This window comes from Phalangium opilio, unplaced genomic scaffold, assembly GCF_054372755.1.
Source record: "Phalangium opilio isolate 3A_F unplaced genomic scaffold, DU_Popi_V2 ptg000079l_1, whole genome shotgun sequence".
Lineage (NCBI taxonomy): Eukaryota > Metazoa > Arthropoda > Arachnida > Opiliones > Phalangiidae > Phalangium > Phalangium opilio.
In genome coordinates, this window is record NW_028324187.1 from 3,148,920 (window position 1) to 3,173,810 (window position 24,891).

Below are 24,891 nucleotides of genomic sequence, written 5' to 3' on the forward strand. Positions count from 1 at the left end.
TCTTTTTTTTTTAACAATAAACATCTAAAAAAAATAATAAATACAGTATATACAAGAACGCTAACCTATAAGTATAAAAAAACACCTGGCTTTCATTTGGGGTTAAAATAAATAATAAAAAAAATATGACATAACCCGTTTCCTGGAATGGGTTAGAGAGGGCCTCTAGAAGCTCCTAATTAGTGGTAAAAATATTAGAATATGAAAGATATAAGATCCGTGTTTTGTTGTATTTTGACTAATATCTAACAATATATACTGCAATCTTGTTTTACATTACTGTAAAACAAGTATAGTTTGATTTAATTATTTATTTAAATGAAGGCGTGAAACAGCAACCGTAGGAGCCAGATATTAAAAAGTATCTTGAAGATTTGGTTATAAAAAGTTAAATTTGCGTTTAGTTTTTACTAAAAAAATTATATATCAGAATTTGTACTGAAACCTTCGTTAATACTATTGTAAAATAAGAATGGTTTAAAGTAACGAAAGGCTTAAAACAGCAACTGTGAGGTTCATCACTTGGCTGAAGGTCCAGATATTAAGAAGTATCTTAATTATGTACTTAAAAAACCTCTTTGTTTTTATTATAAAAATTAAAACTTTTGGTATAATAATGAAGTATCAATTTAAACCTCAACCATTACTTTACCAACAGAGAAAAAACATTACAAACCCATAAATATTTTATCATTAACTTAATTATTATTAAGGTATTCCCTTTTTTAAAACTGATCCAGGTCTACGATGACGAATTTTTTAAACCCTAAAACACCACGATGCGACTGGGACATTTACCGAAGCGTAAAATATAAAACATTTCGTCAAAAAATATATGATGGCTTAATTTACCTAAATTATCTTCTAAATGTTTAAATATATCTTTTAAATTATGAGTTTCTGTTATTTATTTTTTTTTTCATGGCGATATTTCTGTTTATGTGACGTGTTAAATATTGACAGATAAAAATTGATCGCATCTATCGAAAAAAAAAACCTATTACTATTTAAATAGGAATTGGACCAAGATAAAAAAGGGGAAATATATTGAGATGATATTTTAATCGATTAAAAAGAAATCCAGTCATCCGATAAAAATATAAAACTAAGCGAGGTTATTGTCACGAATTATTTTTAAATGTGTTGTTTAGCAGTTAATGGTTATATTAAAATAAACATCATTTTTAATTAAAAAGGGATAGTTACACAGAAAAATTTGTATATTTTCTCAAAATAAGGTAAAAGTTGCCTGTAAAATTTGATAACACTTCATTGTTAATTCAATAGATAGTTTTCACACATGGAGGATTCATACCATTTACACCAGGAAGCCGGGCTATCTGGAGGACAAAAGCAGACGGGTTTTTGTCCTTCAGATAGCCCGGCCTCCTGGTGTAAATGGTATGAATCCTCCAAGTGTGAAAACTATCTATAGACCTTTATGACGCAAAAAAGGCATCGGGGCACACAAGGGGGTTGCGATCCGTTTCCGCGCACTCTCATGATACAAAAGGACTACAGCGCAGGCGCCAAAAAAGCGAGATGGAAGGCGGAGTTTTACCCCAGTGTCTTTCCCTATTAGCTACATCGAAATGGTCTATCTCCGCAAAGATCAATGATAGCTCAACCAAACCCAAGGCGGACAAGTGAGAACGTGTAAACGATAGACTCAACACGTTTCAGACGCCAGTAACTTGTCACTGGACATTAAGTTACACTAACGTTAAATCTATAATGCCACGAAACCGGGGGTGGGGGGAGGGCTAAGGATTTTGCAAACGCACATTAGCAGTTGATTGAGTATACTCGCCATCTGTCCCTTTATATAGCTGTTAATGATAATTTAATTCACGTCACGCGTTACTTGGCACGATATAGATTTGATTTTGAATAAAGGTGAAGAAGCTAGGTGTGTTAACCATGCTCGAAATACTGCGCGAAAAGTCGAGAAATTATTGGGAAATTATGTATATTATATAATAATTATCATAACCCTAAAATATTCTTCGTAAGTTTGGGTCATTTCCTTTATTAAATTTATATTAAACTTCTATCGAAATCCCTTTATTACAGTCAAAGGTACAGTCGTGCAAAGTGAGGAGCCCCTCGGCTTCTAAAAACGGCTTATAAGGAGCGCCTCCTAGTGCATAAACCATCACCTATTGCCTCCTCCATCTCTACACGTAACCCGTCTCGATCAAGTTAAGGAAAATCACAGTAGATGGCACTGTAGACAGTTTAATATCGTGGGCCGCCCACTGCAGAACCATACTTATGTAAATCAGTATAAGGTTATGAAATTACGTTATCAAATTCAAATTTACGCCTTATTTTGTATAAATAAAATTTAGATAAATTCGTGGCGAGTCGAGGTGTAATGTCTAATTTTTGTAAATATCATTAAAGACAAGGTGAAATAAATAAATGTATTGAAACCTACAATTTAGGTGTGAAATATTCAAACACTTCGTCATACCATAAAATGGACTCGTAACACGGATGACCAACCAATAAATATATTATTTCCGAATAAAAACAAACTTAGCTATCTAATCATGTTGCCTCCTCGAATGAATGTTTCTATAAATTTAAAAAATGTCCCGAATAAAATTTAGAGCTTATAACAAAAGTTTAGCCTATGATAGTCGTGAAGAAGGTACGAAGTTTTGAAAGCAGAACATAACCCGGCCTGATTTTTTTATTTCAAAAAACTTGTATATATCAACAGTAGCCATTGAAAATTAAAAAAAAAAACAATTTTTGGATATTTATAGTGCAATTGTGTCGTTGTCTGTCCGTAAAGATAATATTTTACAGGGTTCATAGAACTTTTGGAAAACCGATTTCCCATATTTTTCCTGTTTTTCCCCCATATATTTCCCTGAGTTTTCCAGGGTTTTTCCACATACATTTCCCTGAATTTTCCATGGTTTTTCCCCATATATTTCCCTGAATTTTCCAGGGTTTTTCCCCAAATATTTCCCTGAGTTTTCCAGGGTTTTTCCCCATATATTTTCCTGAGTTTTCCAGGTTTTCCCCCATATATTTCCCTGAATTTTCCATGTTTTTTCCCATATATGGAGCAATAACAACGGGAGGTCTTTTTTTTAATAGTTGAAGCAACCCCTTCAGAGCAAACTTACTCAAACCTAACAAATTTCCCTGTGTTTTTTGTCAACTATTTATTTCCTTGAATTTTCCAGGTTTATATGAACCAAGATAAAAAACAATGTTAATTACTACTCATACTATACATAGTGTTTCTGAAATAAGGTCTGTAAGAAATTATGGAGATATTCTTAAGGGCGACACCGTTTATAAAATACCCCTGCACTGCTCTGGTATCGACCAAATATTGACCTGTACAAATGTCACATACGAAACATCTTTTATCGAATGCCCGAATTGATTCATAGATGGAACAACTTGTTTCCTTCAAAGTAAAAAAAAAACCCTTTTAATTTCGAATAAATATACTACCGTCCTTGAACCTGGCAAAGTGTATAAAATTCTCGACTGACTAATTAGGGGGTTTCGCGGCGTTGAGGGAGATAGAATAATAATATTGTATAATATCAGATGGCTGCGGGCTTCAAGATAAAATAATAAAAAAGTAAAAAACTATGAGACCCAAAAATCCAATATATACACCAGCATCTTTCCCCATCATCTTTATCCACAAATGGACCAATCACAGGCGTGCTATTTTTACTCCAACAGGATTATTTAACCCCCCCTCCCCCCGAAAATCCCCCAGCATCCATATTCATCAAAAACTGCAAAGCCATACGTGGTGGTGGTTTATTAGCAATTCCAATTTAGCCTCAAGATGAAGTTGATTGAATTTCTTTTAAAAATCTTTTTCTTTTTTGCTTATTTGAAAAATTTAAGGCCATGAAAGTAAAAGTAGATTAGTAACGTTACTGATTGCGTCATGATGAGTATAACGAGTTTATGATAATTAAGAATCGTTTAAGATTTAAATGAAGAATTGTAGCGACAGAATTTGGTATATTCATAATCCCTTTACACTGTTTAATATTAGACTTTAATTCCGTTAAATCCTGCACTTCAATAACCCTTTAACACCTGCACTTCAATAATAATGTACCATTGGTATGCTGGATCGTCCATGGTACGGCTTATTGAAGTTGCTTGTCATCATAGCTGAATAGCTACTCTCTTTTACAAGGGAATTGGGTGTGTTATGTGGCCACTAACCCCCAGTCCTTTGCTGCTAAGGCTTAAAAGCTAAAGAAAGCCTTTTCCCCCAGCGGTAGCGAGAAACTGATTAAGCTGTCCATATTCCCCTACGTTTGATTTATTTTCGTTTTACAAGTTAATGATTTATTTTCGTTTTACAAGTTTGAGGTTCACTACTTTTCCGTACTTAGCGTATTTTTATTGTATATCGATTTTTAAGGATTTGAGGTTAAAGGTCACTCTTTACACATGGTCATTAGGAAAGCTCCTAATGCTTAAAATCACTCTTTGGGGATGAAAAGATAAAAATAGAGAGAGGGTACAATAAGTACCAGGTGTGGATCGTGACGTCGATCCTGACGTCGATCGTGACGCCGATCGTGACGTCGATCGTGACGTCTAAAGAGACACCGAGGTTGACGATAGTGAAAAAAAGAAAGGAGGATGATCTTGTGGACAGAGAGAGAGAGAGTTGGTGAAAAAACGATGCTGGTCGGTTAAGCGGTACGAGCGCGGTAAAAAAAATGATACAGTTGATCGGTGGTAAAGACTAACAGGTTCGGACTTGAGAAAACAATGTCTCAAAGATAGAAATTTAGGAGTTGTGCCACGGACACGTAACCGTGAAAGTGAATCATATTTCGGTATGAACTCAAACGGCACCAAACTAAAACAATGAATTTCTACAAGAGAAAACTTCATCAACCATGGAACCGAACCGAAGGAAGACGATGACCGGCACTCTACACCGATAAGTACCCTCTACCGTTGATATTTACGTTATGGTTAAGATACATAAGGTCATTAAAAGACTAACTATAAAATGACCACCAATCGTCCAAAGAGTGACTTAGTTTAATAATAATGTGATAAGTTAATGACAGATTAAATATTAAATTGAATTAAAAATTAAAACTATCAAAAGGATTAAAAGTTAAACCTATCAAATTGATTACAAGTTAAACCTATCGAATTGATTAAAGTTAAAATGATTAAGTCGCTACAAGGTAAAGCGCTTAGGTTGATAAAGATATGGTTTAAATGAAAAACAATCGATTGGGTTAAATGTTTTAAAATTAAAATAAAGTAATGATAGTTTTGCTCAGTTAATACCATAAATCAATTACGTTAAGGTTTAAAGTGTTTCCATTATTTTTACAAATTTCTTCATTGTTTATTTTTGATATTATCGATTTTGATATTAAATATGAAGTGAACCTCAAACCGTCACGTTATTCAAAGCGCATTATGCTGATAGTCTTTTAATACACTCCCCTAGACGACGTTTCTCGCTAGCCCCAATAGTGAAAGCTACGCGAAGGACTCGGGTTAGTGTATGGTATGTTTGTAGCGTAGGATTGTTTAGGTTGATGGGCAGTTAAATTTAAGGTTAGACCCGTCTAAGTCGATTAAGAAATGAAAATACGTTACAAAATGGGGGCCCAGCCGGGATAATTATTTTGATTTGCATAAGTGACATGATACGTTGTTAAGGTGTGTATTCTTTTAAGAGTGATAACAATTTGGATTTTATTTGCGTGGGGATTGTCATGACTAAAATGTGCAGGTTCCATAATCAATGAATGTGTATACAAGGTTTTCCTCCGAAAAGATAGCGGAAGGCGTTAAATCACGTGAGGAGCGTTATAAGAATCGGTTAAAAATCCTCGAAGGTACAGAAACTAAAGACGCGCCTCCTGAATTAGAGCATTACGATAGTGATACCGACGTATCCTATACCAACATGAGTAATCCTGGGTCAGGGGGAAATACCCCTGCCTCGACTGGTGGCCCTGCCATGAGCACCCAAGATATGTTACAGAGAGTGTTATTAGAGTTACAAAGAATAGATGCTAATCAAAAAGCTTTGGAAGCTAGGCTTCCAACTGCTTCTCAGTCAGTGCCACCGATACCCACTCCTCCAGGGGCCCATTCTAGTGCCCCGGGCGGTAACCAACCTGTAAAACAGCCACCAAGTGTACCTTTACAACAGTTACCAATTGCACCTATATCTCAAGTAGTCCCTCCTAGTGCATCTGTCACTAGCCAAGCAATAACTAATCCAACAAGCCCTTCCTTTAGTTTAAACCAGGGTCCTGTTGGTGCGTCAGTAATTCAGCCCTATAATCAGGCACAAACCGTAACCGCTAGTGCAAGTTTAGTACCACATTTTCCTTGGGCTAATCCCCCAACGCAGCCTTTATTTACCGGAAATCCTACAGAGCAGGGACCAAAAAAATTCTTGAGAAGAGCCCACCAGATGCTCGTTTCCTATGGTGTTAGTGAAGTAGAATTTATTCAAAGATGGGTACCGCAAATGATAGACGGCACCGCGTTAGATTGGTTTATGGCGCAACCAGCTTTTCAATCATGGGGTCATTTTGAGAATAGTATAAAAGACACGTTCGAACGTTCCTCGAACGATGAGTTTGTTTTAGATAAAGTAGATGATCGTGTACAACGCCCCCACGAATCGGTTTGTGAATACGTTGCAGCCCTACAAAAGCTTTTTGGACAGCTCCACACCCCTTTGTCAGAGGCAGAGCAAGTTAAGAAAATACGTAGAAACATGAAAGACACTATTCAGGTGTATCTGTTAAATCAATCTTACAAATCGGTACGTGAGTTACTTGATGTTGCTATTGGAATAGAGAAAATCGTTTCACGAAATAAAAACCTAGTACCGGGAAATTTGAACGTTACTTCTGTCAAGAGTCCTAACCCATCAGGGGGTAACATGGGCACCAGTGTTAGTCAGGTAACTTCACATTGTAATAAATGTGGGAGAAAGGGTCATTTGGCCGATTATTGCCGAACACAGCCTACTAATTATCCTGAAAAAGCAGGCAAATTTCCCTCTCAAAATCAATTCCGCCATAACGTACCCATTAATGCTAGTTCCGGTAGTTTTTCCGATTATTTTGATAAAGATGGTACGTATTATAACCCAAATGTGGAATGTTATAATTGTGGTGAGATAGGCCACAAAAAGCCTTGGTGCAAAAAGCCCAGAAATTTCAAAAAGAAAAATAATCAGGGAAACGAAAAAGCGGTCGGATCACAAGGGGGAGGTCCGCCCGCATCTCAGATGTAAAAGACAAAAAAGCGGAATGCGAGTCGGTGTCGGTACCAAGGGTAGATGAAATAATAAAACCAGGTCAAGATTTTTTACATATTTTTTTAGGCTCAGTTCCTTGTATAGCTCTTGTAGACCCTGGATCGACACACACTCTCATTCATAGCAGTTTAAAACCCCTCATTGAAAGTATTGGCTTTAAAACGATAAATGAAAACATAAGTTTAAAACAATCTGATGATTCCCTATTAGTTACAGAAGGTGTCGTGAAGTTAGCTTTTGGTCTGCCAAAAAAACAGGTAGAATACGAGGCAGTTTATATTAAAGACCTCGGGTATCAATGCATTCTAGGAAGGGATATCTTGGGCTACACTGGCATGATAGTCGACTACGGTTTAGGTAATTTCACTTGGCCAAACCAATTTGGCAACAAAATTAAGTTTCACAAAAATCTTAAAAGCGACTTTGGCCAGGGTAGTTGTTACGGGATGTCGCAGTTAAACGAATTCATTGATGAAGAAGGTATCAATTTAGCATTAAAAGAAGCAAACTTAGACCCAGACCAAATGATACTTCTCGACCAATTAGTCACCAAATATAAACCAATATTTTCAACAAGGCCAGGAAAAACTAAAAGGATAGAACATTATATTGAGGTGGGTGACGCGATCCCCATCGCGAGCGCCCCATACCGATTTTCACCGGCAAAACACGCTATAATCGACGGGATTTTGGATGATATGATTGAACAAGAATTAATTGAGCCCAGTTCAAGTCCTTGGGCCTCACCCATTCTTTTAGTTACAAAGAAAGATGGTTCGTGGCGGTTATGCATAGATTATCGTAAAGTAAATGCAGTAACGCGCAAAGATGCATATCCATTACCCCGTATTGACGAAATTTTAGACTCTATCGGTAAACCTCAGTTTATTACGACGTTAGATATGCGAAGCGGCTATTGGCAAGTCCCTTTGTATGAAGAACATAGGGATATTGCTTCTTTTGTCACAAGTCGCGGGCTATATAAACCCACTGTGTTGATGTTCGGACTAGTGAATGCTCCTGCCACCTTTCAAAGGATGGTTAACAATTTGTTCATGGACCTTTTGAATAAGGGGGTTTGCGCGTACCTCGACGACCTCATAATTGCTTCAGCCGATTTCGCGACCCATATAAAAACTCTAGAAGAGGTTTTTAACCGTCTTATGCAGGCGGGGTTAACGGTGAAAGCGTCAAAAACTCATTTTTGTCAGAAAGAGTGTAAGGTATTGGGACATATTGTTTCGGAAGATGGTGTTTGGGTCGACCCCGAAAAAACAGCTACAATGCGTGAATACCCCACTCCCAAAACTGTCAAACAACTCCGACGTTTTCTCGGAATGGCGTCTTTTTATCGTCGATTTGTGGAGAATTTCGCCAAAATCGCAGCTCCTTTGAATAAACTATTGCACAAGGAGGTGGAATTCAAATGGACAAAAGATCAAGAGGAGGCTTTCCAAATTCTGAAAGTTAAACTTTCCTCGGCTCCTATACTGAATCCACCAGATTATAATTATCCCTTTGTGCTACACACCGATGCGTCTAACGTAGGGCTCGGTGCTGTATTGTCACAGGTAATCGACAAGAAAAAGAAAGTTATTCAATACGCGAGTAGAGCGTTGAGTCAAGCCGAACAAAAATACTCTACAACAGAGAAAGAATGTTTAGCCGTCATGTGGGCGGTGGAAAAATTTCGTCCATATATTGATGGTACGAAATTTGAGGTTTTCACGGACCACAGTGCGCTAAGGTGGTTACAGAAAGCTCCTGACCCAACGGGGAAGTTTGCCCGATGGAACTTACGGTTACAGGCTTTCGATTTCACCATACACCACCTCCCCGGGAAAAACAATACTGTTGCGGATGCTCTCTCGAGAATAACAGAGCAACAAGGGGAAGGCCAAGTCTCGGCCATCGTTCAAAAGCAAGATACGGAAAAAGTGGTCCTATATGAAAACACTGATTTGATAAATTTTCAAAAACAAGATGGGCAGCTACAAATGATTTATTCCTATTTGATAGACAACAAGTTACCTAACGATGAAGAAAAGAGTGCTTGGGTAAAGGTTAATGCACCCCATTATGATATCCGTCAAGATATTATTTATAAAGATGTTGGTAAAGTTGGTACTTCTGGCTGGGACAGTTTTAGAATAGTAGTTCCCCAGCCCTTGCGAGCACGAATACTTCATTTGAGTCATGACATTCCGTCAGCTGGCCACTTAGGAATTCGTAAAACCACAAAACGAATTCAAAGGCAATTTACATGGGATGGACTAACATTAGACGTTGTAAATTACTGCAGATCTTGCGATATTTGCCAACGACACAAGGCACCCAATCAGAAACCAGCGGGCTTGATGAAAGCCAGTGAAATAGTTGAACCTTTCGAAGTTATTTCGATGGATTTAAAAGGGCCTTACCCGCGTAGTAAAAGAGGTTTCAAGTACATTTTGGTGGTATCGGATTACCTCACTAAATGGGTGGAGATTTTTCCCTTACGGAATGCCACAACAAAACCCATTCTGAAACATCTGATCGACGACGTGTTCACGCGTTTCGGTCTTCCGTCTTGTGTTGTGTCTGACAACGGTAGCCAATTCGTTAGTAGAATTTTTAGACGAGTCTTTGAGACTTTGCATGTCAAACAACGGTTTACTTCACTATATAGACCGTCTAGTAACCTAACTGAACGATTTAATCGCACGATTGGTACCATGATTGCCTCGTTTATAAAAGATAATCACCAAGATTGGGACCTAGGGTTATCCCAATATGCCATGGCCATAAGGACTGCCAGTCAGGAAACTACAGGGTATAGTCCGGCATTTTTAATGTTCGGTCGTGAGTTGCGAACAGCAACTAGCGTCTTACAAGATAAGGATCCCGATATCTATTTAGCTGAGGGTCTAGATAAAGTATATGGATTGAGGGTGGTATCAAAAGTCAACAAAGCTTTAGAAAACGCCCAAAGTAGGATAAAAAAGGCACAAAGTCAACAAAAGACTTATTATGATCAACATCATCGCGATTTAGAATTCGAGGTTGGGGATTTAGTTTTAAAAGAATCCCACTACCTGTCTAAAGCCGCAGCCGATTTTAGCGCAAAGTTAGCACCCCGTTATGAGGGTCCCTACAGAATATCGAAGAAATTGTCCCACCTTACGTACGTGCTAGAAAAGTTGAACAAGAAACGATTGAAGGGAACATACCACGTTTCTCAGCTGAAAACGTACGTTATTAGACAGTCTAATCTTCTGGAGGATAGCGCTTTAGGTGAAGTTACAAAATCAAAGGATGCCGATGTTTCTTTGCTTGATAATAACGCTTCTGCTACTGACGCTGAAGCAGATCCGAGTTTAAAACATGGTGGTCGCCAATTACGACCCCGTGATAAAGTTACAGGAAAGGTTATTCCAGTTGGGCCCAAATAAAAATTTTTTTTTTCAATGGATGGTGCACCTGTACATAATGGTTGTGGGCAGAATGATGTTGTTGTCCTGTTTGTTCATCTTGAAACGCGTTTCATGTCTCTTCTGTTTTGATATTAGTATTTTGTTTTGGGTCTCACGAGGCCGTTGAGACGTTTAGTTGGGGGGAGTATGTAGCGACAGAATTTGGTATATTCATAATCCCTTTACACTGTTTAATATTAGACTTTAATTCCGTTAAATCCTGCACTTCAATAACCCTTTAACACCTGCACTTCAATAATAATGTACCATTGGTATGCTGGATCGTCCATGGTACGGCTTATTGAAGTTGCTTGTCATAATAGCTACTCTCTTTTACAAGGGAATTGGGTGTGTTATGTGGCCACTAACCCCCAGTCCTTTGCTGCTAAGGCTTAAAAGCTAAAGAAAGCCTTTTCCCCCAGCGGTAGCGAGAAACTGATTAAGCTGTCCATATTCCCCTACGTTTGATTTATTTTCGTTTTACAAGTTAATGATTTATTTTCGTTTTACAAGTTTGAGGTTCACTACTTTTCCGTACTTAGCGTATTTTTATTGTATATCGATTTTTAAGGATTTGAGGTTAAAGGTCACTCTTTACACATGGTCATTAGGAAAGCTCCTAAAGCTTAAAATCACTCTTTGGGGATGAAAAGATAAAAATAGAGAGAGGGTACAATAAGTACCAGGTGTGGATCGTGACGTCGATCCTGACGTCGATCGTGACGCCGATCGTGACGTCGATCGTGACGTCTAAAGAGACACCGAGGTTGACGATAGTGAAAAAAAGAAAGGAGGATGATCTTGTGGACAGAGAGAGAGAGAGTTGGTGAAAAAACGATGCTGGTCGGTTAAGCGGTACGAGCGCGGTAAAAAAAATGATACAGTTGATCGGTGGTAAAGACTAACAGGTTCGGACTTGAGAAAACAATGTCTCAAAGATAGAAATTTAGGAGTTGTGCCACGGACACGTAACCGTGAAAGTGAATCATATTTCGGTATGAACTCAAACGGCACCAAACTAAAACAATGAATTTCTACAAGAGAAAACTTCATCAACCATGGAACCGAACCGAAGGAAGACGATGACCGGCACTCTACACCGATAAGTACCCTCTACCGTTGATATTTACGTTATGGTTAAGATACATAAGGTCATTAAAAGACTAACTATAAAATGACCACCAATCGTCCAAAGAGTGACTTAGTTTAATAATAATGTGATAAGTTAATGACAGATTAAATATTAAATTGAATTAAAAATTAAAACTATCAAAAGGATTAAAAGTTAAACCTATCAAATTGATTACAAGTTAAACCTATCGAATTGATTAAAGTTAAAATGATTAAGTCGCTACAAGGTAAAGCGCTTAGGTTGATAAAGATATGGTTTAAATGAAAAACAATCGATTGGGTTAAATGTTTTAAAATTAAAATAAAGTAATGATAGTTTTGCTCAGTTAATACCATAAATCAATTACGTTAAGGTTTAAAGTGTTTCCATTATTTTTACAAATTTCTTCATTGTTTATTTTTGATATTATCGATTTTGATATTAAATATGAAGTGAACCTCAAACCGTCACGTTATTCAAAGCGCATTATGCTGATAGTCTTTTAATACACTCCCCTAGACGACGTTTCTCGCTAGCCCCAATAGTGAAAGCTACGCGAAGGACTCGGGTTAGTGTATGGTATGTTTGTAGCGTAGGATTGTTTAGGTTGATGGGCAGTTAAATTTAAGGTTAGACCCGTCTAAGTCGATTAAGAAATGAAAATACGTTACAGAATTTAAAAACACGAAGCTAAATATGGAATGAATTTGAATATTGTATGAAATTCAAAAGTTCTAAAAATGCCATGCAGACTTCCCCAGCGATTTCTCTGCATTTCTTTCTGCAGAAAAAGATAGAAGTGACACATGAATACTTTAAATTACGCGCCAATTAAATACTTGTAGCGTAACTCATAATTGTCCAACTAGCCCTATAATGAGTTTACAATTAAGACTGAGTAGCCAAGCTAACATCTCCAAGTTTCATTCTTAAACAATGGATCGAGCTAAAGATTCCCTAGCTGCGTCGCTTTTATTTAATTTTCTTCTGTCTTAACTAATTAGCCAATGATATCCTTTCATTTGCATTTAACAACAACTACCAGTTATACTAAAAATAGCTCCGATTCCATGGAAATAAAAACTTGATTCCGAAATTTCGAGTTATTAAACGAATCTCATGCACGGTTCCCAAAATGGAAATAATCGAATTAAGACAATAATAATTCTTTTATCTTATGAAGGAAGTCTTAAACAGAAGTTAATAGAAGGGAAGAAGCTTGTAAATTGAAGCAAAATGTTACGTAAATATAATCTTTCAAGTATGTAGGAGAGAGATTTTTCGATAGATAAATTTCAAAGGGGTAGAATCAGGAATTGATAGAGGCAAGAAGCGATATCTAGTTTACTATAGGGAGAAGGAAAAAATTCACCACATTTCTAGCTTTATCTCCAGCCCAAACGTAGGTCCGGAGTTAATCCCCGCCTCTAAATTACAACCAGCATCTCATTGGTTCTTGAAAACTCACGTCAGCGCTACGCGAATGACGAAAATTATGTAATTTTCGACTGAGGAGAGGCGAAATAGCCTGGCCTTCTTTTACGTCCCCCTTGTATTTTGAAAGGGGGTCATTTTACGTCCCCCGGCCCTTGTATTTTGAAAGGGGGACTGGGGCTATGACGCGTGAATACTTAGGCATCTTTTAACTTCTCCCTAGTAAACTAGATATCGATTCTTGATAGAGGTGTGTTCTTGTGCGATGGTCCTTTTTGGATGTTTATTCATAATTTCTAAAACTTCAGGTTATGAGCCCTTTTAATAACAACAAAGCTTGGAAAACCGGTAGTCTTACGACGTAGGAGATAATAACTCGATTGTTCTGGGCTGCATAGTTCCTTAAAAGGAAAAATCAATTCATTACGGTACATTTAACGCCTATTAAGAGGATATAAAGACTTTTATTTTTATAGTCAAGCAAATATTAGTCGTTATAACCCCCGGAATCCCTCATACGAACTTTGCTTAAATTGTATTCCGTTCCGTTTGGCTAGAATCCAATTCGCCAGTATATATTTTTTAATCGCTTATTTCAACTTATTTCCATCAAAATGATGACGTAACGAGATTACATCAAGCACGCGGCGTTTCCCGTCGCTCGCGAGAAACCCTTGGCGGAAACCCCACGTGACTTCCGGCGTATATACGCGAAGGAGAAAAGATACCAGCCTATAGATCCTTTTTCTAAATACTCTTTTGGAGTCCGGACGGACAGACGAACGGACTTTCCTGGGGATTCTTAAGACGGATTCTGTTTCTTATCATCCCATTATGCGCGTGGGTGAATAAGGCGCGTAGCTTCCGAAATTGGTCAACCGGAGACCCTGGTCTGGCCTGGCTGTATGGCTATATTAGACGGTCTTCAGTCTTAGACCAAAGACCACCAAAAGAGGCCAAGTCTCTGTTCCTTGTTAAGCCTGATTACAAGATCCATTAAGTTACCCGCGCTTTATCGCGCTGTTCTTATCGCTAAAACTAACTAACTAAATCAAAATGGCCGCCGGTCTTAAAGGGATAGTAAATAAAGGTTTTCTTCATAATAATAATAATAAAGATGGAGGTTAATCTACCCTTTCTACCAGTCTGTTAATAACGCTCTGAAAGCATTTAGCTTACAAACCATGATTAGTAATTTAATTAAACTAACTTTTAACATTAACGAAAGTTTTTTGGCGTGGCCTGGACTAAAATAAATAAATTAAAAGCAAGGATGATTAAGAACAGTGTGGTAATTACCTCAATATCACATGTATGAAAAAAGGTTCTGATAACATACTTAAATATCGAAAGAAATAATTCACGCGTCATTTAAAGTTTTACTTATAAAACATATGGTTTATGTTAATTTACCCTATGACCTCTAATAAGCAACTAGTAACCACCCCAAGCTGTGTAGGAGAGAGGGAGTTATACTAAATAATTCGTAATAATATTTTCCACCTGGAGAAGGCGTTCAGTTTAACCAAACGTCTCAGAAATTTTATTTCATAATTAAGTGTTTCAAGACAAGCCGGGCCTTATTTAGAATCCCTTCAATAATTAATTCCTTAATTCGTACCCCTTTTTTCCCAATTAATAATGAATTCGAGAATAAGTTTAAGAAATGAAACAGCTGTTAACTTTATGGGGTGTAATCGCTGATCTTAATTCACCGAGGTCCTTGATGCCAGAAAAGAAAAACATTTACAAGTCTCGACGAAAGTAAATGTTATCTAATCTCAACAGAGACGCCTACAAAACTTCAAATTCAAGAGGAATATTCAAGGGGTAGTTGCATAAGTGTTTCCTAGAAAGGAGACGAGTATACAATGTCCACAACAAAAATAGAGTGGTACTGATAGGGGAGGAGCTACGGTGACGTGACGTCAATATTGGTAACTATAGTCTAAATTGTATGGCCTGAGCTGCATGACGACTTCCAATATGGTTGCCAAAACAGAGGTAAGAGATAGGCGGGTGTGACGTCACGAGAAGGTTCGTAGTAGCAGACTATACTGTCTTTTGGAAAGGTTCATGCTAGGTTTTAATCTATATTTGATTGTAAAGAGCGTGTAAAATAATAAATGTTTTAAATTGGAATTAAGCATATGTCTCTCTACAATATTAAAGACGATATGAGAAATTAACATAGCTTGCAGGAGCCTAGGCGATAGACCACACTGTGAACCAGATAACATTTATTGCATAACCTTAAATTGGACAACTAGTAAGTAGGGCTACCACCTGGCGGATTTTCAGGTGTCACTTCTAAGAATTTTACATTCCATCTGCTTCACAGCGTGGGTTTAACGTGTTTAAGTTAACTTAATTGCTAACAATTACTCTGTTTCCAATAATAAAAACTCCTAAAAAAGAAACTATACTAGTAGAGATAAAGGATAAAATTAAAATCAAATATCAAGTGATGTTTCTAGCAACTACGCCCAGTTAAATTCCCCAAACGGAAGGCCTCCCTCAGGCCTCAATTCTGAAATCAATTTATACATGTATACAGAAAGAAATCTACAGATATTTGTCTCCTCTGTCTGTCTCTCTCTCTCTCTCTCTCTGAGAAATAGATCTCTCAATGAATCCCCATAATACCCCCACTGTTTATAAAACCAGGGGGTCCATGGGAGTCCTTAGCTCTCCCGGGACTGGTATAGTTGACTACCAGGGGTAGATCTTCTATAAAAAGAAACCAAGTGTGGTTTCTTGTATTCCTTCCCTTTCCTAAGCTTGATTGAATTTTGTGTTCTTCATCACGCGAGGATAGTTGATAGAAGAAACAAGGGAATGTTTTTTCCCAGCTAGATATACGCTTTGATGCCTCAAAGTAACTCCGGGGAGGTCTTGGCTCTTGTCAAGTCTTATTCTAGTCATAATTCCCTCGATAGTAACGTATCTTCCCACAAATCAAAGGCCTAACATATCCAAATAGACTGTGAGGACCAAGGGACTCTTGAAAAAATACCTCAAACAGTCTAACTTAATTAATATTGAATGCAATTTATATTTTATTTGTGGGGATCCCTGTGGTTAGGAGATCTCGAAATTCCTTTTCAATAGTTTGCAATAGAAGCAGCAAGAATACGCAATAATTCAGTTCAGTTTTCTCTTCCATGATTTACTATACAGCGACAAGGATATGAAAGCATGGAAGGGGTCAAAACATCATGGGTTCCTACCCCCAAGTTATCCCTGACAAACCTTTGCCAAAATGTTTCATGACCACTTTAAGACGTTCAACCGAGCTCACATGATCAGGTCCGGTACACAGCATTGCCCTAAACATGACCCTCACTGACTTTTAACGAAGCATTTTAAAATCCTGACCTTTTCTCCCCATTTTTCAAATTTCCGACTTATCCAGCCAGTTTCCGTGTGAACCCTAAACAGAAAATATGACCAAACACGACTCAATGTGTTTGTGCAAATGGCGAAAAGACTAATTCAACGCGCAATTTTTGTATTGAATTTTCTCGTCTTAGCATTTCCAGTAAGACCAAGGTTTAGTAACTTCTAACTCCGGGGCAATTTGTTCTCTGGGTTCCATTCGGTTATCTGTCTTTTTAAAAGGATTCGTTAGCCCAACGTGCCATTACCAGACGGTATTTGCCCAGAGGTCCCGCTTCATTTAGGCCTAGTTTTTTGTTTTTGTAGAACAAAAACGTATCTAGAATTCTAGACCTCCCCAGATAACCCCCGTCGCTTTCCAGGGGACTTTTCCATTTCTAGATTTAAGAGAGAATACAATTCTCCTAAGCCTTTTTCCGATCAAGCAAAATGTTCGCAAATTAATCAAGCTATACTTGGGGAGATTACAACAAGTCTTTCCAGTTACACAACGAGCTAGGCCGCTTGGGAAAAACGTACAATAATTTCTTCGCTAAGTTCTTTTTCATTTCGTTTTATCGGCATTGAAGGCGAAGGGTTATCGGAACTATTGTTTCCAACTTCAAGTTTCGGTCGGTGAAAAATGCCTGGCCACTTTCCCTCTTGTCACGGTATACTTAAAAGAAAAATAACCCCCTGGTTTCGATTTCATTTCTTAATTGAAAAAAAAAAAAGTATCCAGTTTTCTTCTTGACAAATACTTTTGTTCTATAGAAGCGTGTATGGACTACTTTAATCTCGTTGAGGTTAAACATTACGTGTTAACCCGCCGTAACGTTCCCAATATACAGGGTGTTTCTGAAAAGTCCATCACAAATTAAGGGGCGTGTTTATGGGACCAAACTGAGCGGAAAGTACCAAAGAACATGGGGTGTACAACATTTTGTTACGGAGATATGGCCTTCCAAACATTCGCCCCTAAAACAAGGAAATATCCAAAAATGAGGAGTAACACTTAAGACCGACTAACCAGCTTGTTTAAAATTACTAGACAATTTCAATAGCCTTTAATCGAACAATTGATTTCTACCTTTACTAATCAGAAGCGTATAAATGAGTAGAAGTATGCCTACGGTGGTAATGTAAAATTAATCCCAAGTGACATGATGTTTCAAGATCTTCCCAGCACCAAGTAAAATGGTTCTGATTGAAGGGACTTTTATTAGCACAGCGTAAACAACGTTATTTTCAGGAATTAGTCCAAATGTCCACGGGCGGCATTACAAAAACGAGGCAGTCTTTCGAATGATACTTGGACATGTTGGAAGATCCCTGGCTTGTTCCTGTTATCTCAAACCGTAAAAAGCTACGCAAATCTTCATCATCACGGACAACACTCTTGTACGTTAGGTATGACCTTGAGAAAACCTAAAAGGACATCTCGAATGTATTTGAAAAACCCATCTCCAATTAAGGGGCGTGTTGTTTGCTTCCAACAGAGTAAACTCGCCCAGAGAACAATTACAATGCAGAGCCACGTTTCGGCGTTAATGGCCCACAAAGGTGGTCCCAAAAACAAGAACAAACTTTAATTTGTTTCGTTCAGTAAGTGTTTCATGTGTCAGAGATAAAACGCCATGATTAATGCACGAAGAAAATGAATTTATTGACAAGTTTTAACATTTAATTGCAACTAGTTACAAAAATTGTTCAAAGTGTTCACCACCCGCGTTAAGGCACACATTAGCACGTCTTACAAATGATTCCCTTACACGTTGAAAAATGCCTGGAGTTTCGCGAATTGTTTGACAGCCGTGAATTATTCGTCGACGTAGCTCTTCAACATCGGGCACTTCAGTCTGATAAACTAAGTCTTTCAGGTGGCCCCAAAGAAAGAAATCACAAGGGTTCAGATCGGGTGATCGAGCAGGCCACTCCACAGGTCCACCTCGACCTAACCACCGCAAAGGGAAGGTCGCGTTAAGATAATTTCGGACCGCGATGCTGAAATGTGGTGGTGCACCATCGTGCATGAACCACATTCTGTTTACCAAACCTAAGGGTACGTCTTCGAGTAGTTCCGGTAAATCGTCCCGTAAGAACTGCAAGTAAGCCACACCGTTTAACCTGGGCTCTAGGAAATATGGCCCAATGAAATTGTCACCCACAATACCACACCACACGTTTAAACTGAATTGTACTTGGTGACTTCTAACGCAAGTTGCGTGGGGGTTTTGCTGGGACCATTGATGTTTATTATGTAAGTTAATAATACCATCCCGTGAAAAGTTAGCTTCGTCAGTAACCAACAAATCCCGTGGGAAATCGATATCGTTTACTTTAGCCAGAAACCACTGACAAAACGCCGTGCGTCGCGGGTAGTCCGCTGGATTCAAACCTTGAACTTTTTGAAAATGGAAAGGATGAAACTGGTGGCTTCTGAGGATTTTCCACACGAGCGTGTGGTTTACGCCTAATCGGCGACCAACTTGGCGGGTACTTGATTCAGGCTCGTCCTCGAAAATGGTGAGAACTTCGTCTTCTACGGCCTCTGGGATGGCTCTCGCTCTAGGTTGAGGTCCAGCCGGTTGGATTCGTCCATCTTGCCTCAAACGTCTGTCCACAGCCTCGAACGTCAGTCGATTTGGTAGTCGCCTCTGCGGAAATCTTTCCTGATACAAGCGTACAGCTGCAGCGGCATTCCCCTCGGCTAGTCCATACATTAGGTGCATATCCGCATATTCGGCATTTGTGAAGAAAGGCATTGTAACAGACTTCGTTGAATTATGAGTTTAATAAAACAAACACATGTACGTGAAACCTCTTTTATTCCTTTCTTAAAAAACATAGTGCTCTGTTTTAGTGCTCTGTTTTTTAAGAATAGGCGAAGTTCTCACTATTTTCGAGGACGATCCAAAAACAAGCAGCCGCCAATTGGGTTGCTGATTAAGAAAAAACCACACGCAACTTGCGTTAGAATTCACAAAGTACAATTCAGCTTAAACGTGTGGTGTAGTATTGTGGGTGACAATTTAATTGGGCCATATTTCCTAGAGCCCAGGTTAAACGGTGTGGCTTACTTGTAGTTCTTACGGGACGATTTACCAGAACTACTCGAAGACGTACCCTTAGGTTTAATAAACAGAATGTGGTTCATGCACGATGGTGCACCACCACATTTCAGCATCGCGGTCCGAAAACTTGTCAATAAATACATTTTCTTTGTGCATTAATCATGGCGTTTTATCTATGACACATGAAATACTTACTGAACGAAACAAATTAAAGTTTGTTCTTTTGTTTGGGACCACCTTTGTGGGCCATTAACGCCGAAACGTGGCTCTGCATTGTAATTGTTCTCAGGGCGAGTTTACTCTGTTTGAAACAAACAACACGCCCCTTAATTGGAGATGGGTTTTTCAAATACATTCGAGATGTCTATCTTTTAGGTTTTCTCAAGGTCATACCTAACGTACAAGAGTGTTGTCCGTGATGATGAAGACTTGCGTAGCTTGTTACGTTTTGAGACATCAGGAACAAGCCAGGGATCTTCCAACATATCCAAGTATCATTCGAAAGACTGCCTCGTTTTTGTAATGCCGCCCGTGGACATTTGGACTAATTCCTGAAAATAACGTTGTTTACGCTGTGCTAATAAAAGTCCCTTCAATCAGAACCATTTTACTTGGTGCTGGGAAGATCTTGAAACATCATGTCACTTGGGATTAATTTTACATTACCACCGTAGGCATACTTCTACTCATTTATACGCTTCTGATTAGTAAAGGTAGAAATCAATTGTTCGATTAAAGGCTATTGAAATTGTCTAGTAATTTTAAACAAGCTGGTTAGTCGGTCTTAAGTGTTACTCCTCATTTTTGGATATTTCCTTGTTTTAGGGGCGAATGTTTGGAAGGCCATATCTCCGTAACAAAATGTTGTACACCCCATGTTCTTTGGTACTTTCCGCTCAGTTTGGTCCCATAAACACGCCCCTTAATTTGTGATGGACTTTTCAGAAACACCCTGTATACATTTTGACAACTGACGTTTAACTTCGCCTATTTTAGTTTTGAAGTTTCCAACCTTCCTTTTTATATTATTTTTCAAGAAACCTTTACGTTAAATTGATTGCCAGTGATCAATTACCGATGGCGTATCCACGGTTGACAAGTGAAAGGTCAAATAAAGGTCAAATATTTCGGGTGTTGGTTAAAGAGTAGTTGAACCAGAACTAAAGCAAGGAGGGATCTATTTTGAAAATTTTGTATCTCGAAACGCCTTTCTCTGGGATATAATTAATCCCCTAGTTTATAATCCTTTTCTTAATTAATTTAATGAAGGGCGGGACTTAAAACTTAATCCTCTATGTATGGTTTGGCTTATTAAATATCGCGAGATACAAAGGAAACCCCAGAATTTACAGGGATTAGGGTACAACAACAATCAATTTTATAACTAATTCAAATAGGTATATATTAATGTCTGTTGCCATAGCGTGAACTTTCTATCAATATTATTTTAAATCCCGCTGGGATTCATCATTGTCATTTCAATAGGCTATTTCTCCCAATTGAATATGTGCACAATATATTACCAAAACCAAGGAGGATAAATCGCAAGGAGGAGAATCTCATACAGTCAGGGTTGTTGGGATATAACGCAGCCTGAGGCTCTGAGCTCACCGGAGAGACAAATCTGTTTGAACGTTGAGGGGTAACCATGGTAACCCTACACCGACACGAATAGGGGAATAGGGGAGAGAGAGAATTCCAGGTTTCTGTGTAACACGGGCGTCTCTACCTATAAAAAGAACCCCATCACCGCGACTCCTTGCGTTTCATCCTCTTTGGCAGTAACAGAAATTTCAGCGCATTAAACATTTTCTCGACGATACCGAATAGAAATATTGATGGGACAATTTATTCAATTGTAAATATAAACACAATAAGATAAGATGAAGCTCCGGGAAACTAGCCTATGAGGAGGAAAAGTAGCCCATAATCGAAATTCGATAATAAATACAGAAGAAAATCCGAAATATTCTATACTGGAAAAGCAAAAAAAGCGTGGAAGTCAAACTGAAAGCGACCTTTTGGCGCCGACGGTCATTTGCCTTTAATCGAATTTATAAGCACACCCCCTGGTCCCTTTATTGCTTATGGCCAATTGATACTACGGAGGGGGAACGACAATTTTCGAGGAGTCGAACACTTGCTTAATCCACATAATTCCTGTGCAAAACTGAACAAAAGCTGGTGTGAGTTATCAGTTGGCATCAACTTATTGACGCTTAACACACGTAATACCAACAGTTGCTCATTTTCCTGAATCACACAAGGAACAAGGATACTTGGCAAATGAAGGTCCCCTCTCTGCACACTTTTTAGGGCTATGGTGGCATACGAAACTTTCTTGGATGGGGGGGGCTTAAGATACAGAACGGAATATTGGCCAAGATTTTTTACGAGTTGCCTATAAAGCTGCCATAAAAGTGGCCAACAAATTTTTGACGATCCAATAAATGGACGGTCCAGGGGTTGCTGGTAGGCAGCGCGCGAGGGCGGGGACTGTCTAATGTGGCTATTTAGCCCAAATATTAAAGAAGATTAAGATACTGAAAACGGGGTACTGGGTTTAGTAGCGTCAGATCATAAAGTAAATCATGGAATTTCATATAAATGAACGGTATTTACTTTAATTTTGTTCCATTATGGTGCATATTTGGCTACCCGTTTTCCTTATGTTATGACCGATAAAAATTATAACGCTAAAGGTTACATTCAAGGTCATAAAAATTGGGTTACATGTATTACCCAATTTATACAGTATTTGGGTCTAGTAAAATTATCCACCCTGTATTTCTCCCACACCTTAGACGACTACAGATTGTTTCAAAAATGAGTGGGGTATCGAAAGTCGAAAATGTTATATGGCATTTGGGGCCGAGATACTTAATTGGTGGACAAAGTAACAGTACCAAGTAGCCTGGCCTCCTGGTGTAAATGGTATCAATCCTCCTAGTCTGAAATCAAACTATGTATAGTGCAATGTGTCATAGGAGTTACGTTTTTGACTCAAAATACCCAATAGAATCCACTGTATTTGGATTTTTCTGCCCCTATTTGAACACCCTGTTTAGTATTTTTCTTCTACAGCTTTCATCAATATAAGAACCTTTTTATAGCTAGTGAAGATGGGTGTACATATACGTGGTATTAGATATAGATACTCTCGATTTTTTTGCACCATCACTAAAGTTAGCAAATCCGTTGAATTTTATGTCGCGGACGAAAAAAAGTATAAAAAAAATAGTGGGATTTAAAAGATATCTCATGGGATTTGGATTGGGAATTCATTCGGAATTCCTGAATCTAGTTGTGGCGTATGGACTTATAAACAGAGAGATAAGTCCTGAAAGGTTCTCTTTTAAAAAAGAAATTTTTTTTACAAAGTTTTAAACAGTTCAGTACGTGCCCCTAGTTGAATAAACTAAACTAAACTGTCAAGACATTTTTATAGAACATAATCGATTTTAAAGACTCGAAAGCTCCTGATTTTAAACTTTAAATAAAATAAATATATTTCTCCATGAAGTAGCGGACTTTTAATAAAACTTAGAATTTAATTAGTGATAAACCATGGATCAGAATTTTAACATCTACGATAATCGATTTTCCCTCTGACAATATTACTAAGTATGAATTTTTGATCTACTTTAAGATATAAGCTTCTGCAATATTATACTTTAAATTCCTATAAACCTTGCCAGCATTAGAACAAAGCAAATTTATGAATGCAATTTAGATTTTAGATAACTTCTATATCAGAAATTATAGTTTCCAGTAAAGAGCTAAAACAAATTTCTCTCCGGAGTGCCATTTTCTAAACTTTATATATAAAGTAATGACAGTTATCTGCCTTGGATACTACCACAGCCTATGAAACTATAGCATACCGTGCCATAGCCATACATAGCTCTATGATGCTCGCCTTAAGTTTGGGTCGAAAGGATTTGTTACGAGCAATGAATGTTCCATAACTAAGAGGGAAAGTCAAGGGGGTAAAACATTTCCTTCCATCTCGCATTTCGGCGCCTGCAGATATACTATCTCATGGGCCTCATGCCGATACTGTAGGCCCTGCGATAGACTCATACTTATAGAGAGTATTACAGGCTTATACTCCCCTATCAAATTCAAAATAAGTGTCCATAAAATTCTTGGAAATTACAGTGTTATATATAAATATGCATGAAAGTGGCTCAGTAGCTAGCTTTTTTTGTAACTACTAAAAATTAGGCTATATTGGACTTAATAGGATAATATAACCCAATTCCCATTTTGGGTTAAAAACAATGGACCCATTTGGGACATTTTCGAAATTTTTGACAGTTAAAAAAAGAACTCAGCACCTCCCATTTACCCTGATGTCACTTAAACCTCAAGGGGGAAGTAGTTAAAAAAGTGGCGAAGATGTTTTAATTAAACCTAACGATTTTTTGACAAGAAGCTTGCGCCTTCAATTTCACGCTAACTTGTCGTTCCACCGAGCTTAAAGAATGGAATTTATCGCTACTAAGATTGGAATGTTAGAACCAGTAACCTTATAAATCTTGGTGCCTCCCAAAATTGGGAGAAAAAAATAAGGTAAAATAGTAGTATTCCCCCTCCACGGATTTTTAAAAGTTTGTACTCATTTCTGATAGTAAATGAGGTAAGGAACACGATGCCGTTAAAAATTTCCACCGCAAATGATTTTGAATTTTTTTTTAATGAAAATTGCAATATTTTGGAAAAGGAGAAATCTAATAGAAACTGTACCTAACCTAACCTAAGCTAACCTAACCTAACCTAACCTAACCTGAACCTAACCTAACCAAACCTAACCAAACCTAACCTAACCAAACCTAACCTGAACCTAACCTAACCTAATCTGAACCTAAAATATCCCAAACATAATCTAAACAAGTGTATGCGCCCCAAATATCAAATATACAAACAACCATAAGTAATATGTGCTACCTTTTTTCTTTTTTAAAAAAAAAAAAAAAATCATTTGCGGTGAAAAATTTTGACGGCATCGTGTTCCCCACCTCATTTACTATCCGAAATGAGTACAAACTTTTAAAAATCCGTGGAGGGGGAATACTACCATTTGGCCAAAAATAAAAAGAAAAGAAATCAAGGGAATTT

At 37.9% G+C, this 24,891-nt stretch overlaps 1 protein-coding gene across 1 annotated transcript; it reads right to left on the reverse strand.

Annotated features, from left to right (window-relative positions):
• Positions 1-18,743: 18,743 nt before the first annotated feature.
• Positions 18,744-20,724, reverse strand: LOC149654211 (uncharacterized). Its single transcript, XM_089845237.1, has 3 exons — positions 20,164-20,724; positions 18,814-20,071; positions 18,744-18,752 (listed from the first exon to the last, which is right to left on the reverse strand). The coding sequence occupies exons 2-3, from the start codon at positions 19,459-19,461 to the stop codon at positions 18,744-18,746; spliced, it is 657 nt and encodes a 218-aa protein (XP_089701363.1). The 5' UTR covers positions 19,462-20,071; positions 20,164-20,724.
• Between the last annotated feature and the right edge of the window lie 4,167 nt (positions 20,725-24,891).

Excerpts from the sequence above, each read along its gene's own strand:
- LOC149654211 (XM_089845237.1), bottom strand. The coding sequence starts at position 19,461 with ATGCCTTTCTTCACAAATGCCGAATATGCGGATATGCACCTAATGTAT.